General features: G+C 38.9%; 1 protein-coding gene across 1 annotated transcript in view; it reads right to left on the reverse strand.

Annotated features, from left to right (window-relative positions):
• LOC106528741 (laminin subunit alpha-5) overlaps nt 1-1,288 on the reverse strand; it is a gene marked incomplete in the record, with an annotated part of 162,169 nt that overhangs the window by 42,423 nt on the left and 118,458 nt on the right. Inside the window, 2 exon segments of the mRNA XM_014023988.1 lie at nt 595-694; nt 771-876. Of these exon segments, the coding sequence (XP_013879442.1) occupies nt 595-694; nt 771-876 (206 nt within the window).

The raw sequence follows: 1,288 nt of genomic DNA on the forward strand, positions 1-1,288 counted from the left end.
CAGCAGACGCTGCGCCAATCCGCCTGTCGATCTCCCGCTCCGTTCTTCCCACATTCGTGAACAAGATCCCCAGATACTTAAACTCCTCCACTTGAAGCAAGACGACCCCCCTGACCCGGAGAAGGCACTCTGCCCTAAAATGCTAAATTAGTTCTTACTAAAATCTCTGTAACTTTGCTCCAGGTAATTTTAGCAGCATGAATATTTGCACAGGTAACATCCACAAGTGGATTTATGATTTCCAAGAGTTTTTAGCATGATTCATTATGGTTTTAAATGGGTTATATACTGTCTAATGAAAAAATTATTCAGGTGAGAGTAAAAAAAAATGAAAACATATACTTACACTTCTGATGAAATCTCAAGTGTTAACTTTAGTTTGATATCAAGACTATTAAGTAGAGTTTATAAATGCTGAGAAACAGTCTTACGTTTCTGCATGGTATTTTAAGAAAAAACTTCAAGAAAACCCCTTTGGGGTAAGGAGGTTAATTTACAGCTTCCAGAACATTTCATTAGAAGCTGCTCATTAATTCATGTGTTCTTGGTGGCAGACCAAAATAAAGCGTATTCCTCTCAGATCTTTGTACTTACAGATTACACTGAGGTCCTTCTACGTTGGGTCTGCAACGACACTGACCATTTCTGTCTCCACAGAACTGACCCACCGACCCCCCAGTGTCACACCGGCAGCCTAATGAGCAGCACAAACAAACAATCAGGTTTGTGCTCAGAGGCTATTTTTAGAGGCTTTGCTGAAGATCGCTCACCCTGGCAGCCAAAGTAGTCGTGATCCTGCAGGTTGTAGAAGCCGTCTTTACAAGTCGAGCAGGTTCCACTGCAGACGTTGGGTTTACAGTGGCACTGACCTCTTTCCTGAAACAAACAAGGAGGACATTATTACAGTTCCTTCTCAAAAAATTAGCATATTGTGATAAAGTTAATTATTTTCTTTAATGTACTGATAAACATTAAACTTTCATATATTTTAGATTCATTGCACACCAACTGAAGTAGTTCAAGACTTTTATTGTTTTAATATGGATGATTTTGGAAAAAAAGTAAAGAAAAATCAAAATTCCCTATCTCACTAAATATAACCATGTATCTACCGGACTACCACAGCGTGCTAGCCTGACCCGACTCGCATCTTCCCTCTGAGAAAAGAGACAGAAAACGTGTAAAAAATAAAAAGTGAGACATTTCCTGCCTGATGCTGTAAAGAATGCTTTCTATTTGAGAAGATTTACAATGCTACGTGTCTCAATAAACACAACATTTTATGTAC

This window comes from Austrofundulus limnaeus, unplaced genomic scaffold, assembly GCF_001266775.1.
Source record: "Austrofundulus limnaeus strain Quisiro unplaced genomic scaffold, Austrofundulus_limnaeus-1.0 Scaffold401, whole genome shotgun sequence".
NCBI classification, from domain to species: domain Eukaryota; kingdom Metazoa; phylum Chordata; class Actinopteri; order Cyprinodontiformes; family Rivulidae; genus Austrofundulus; species Austrofundulus limnaeus.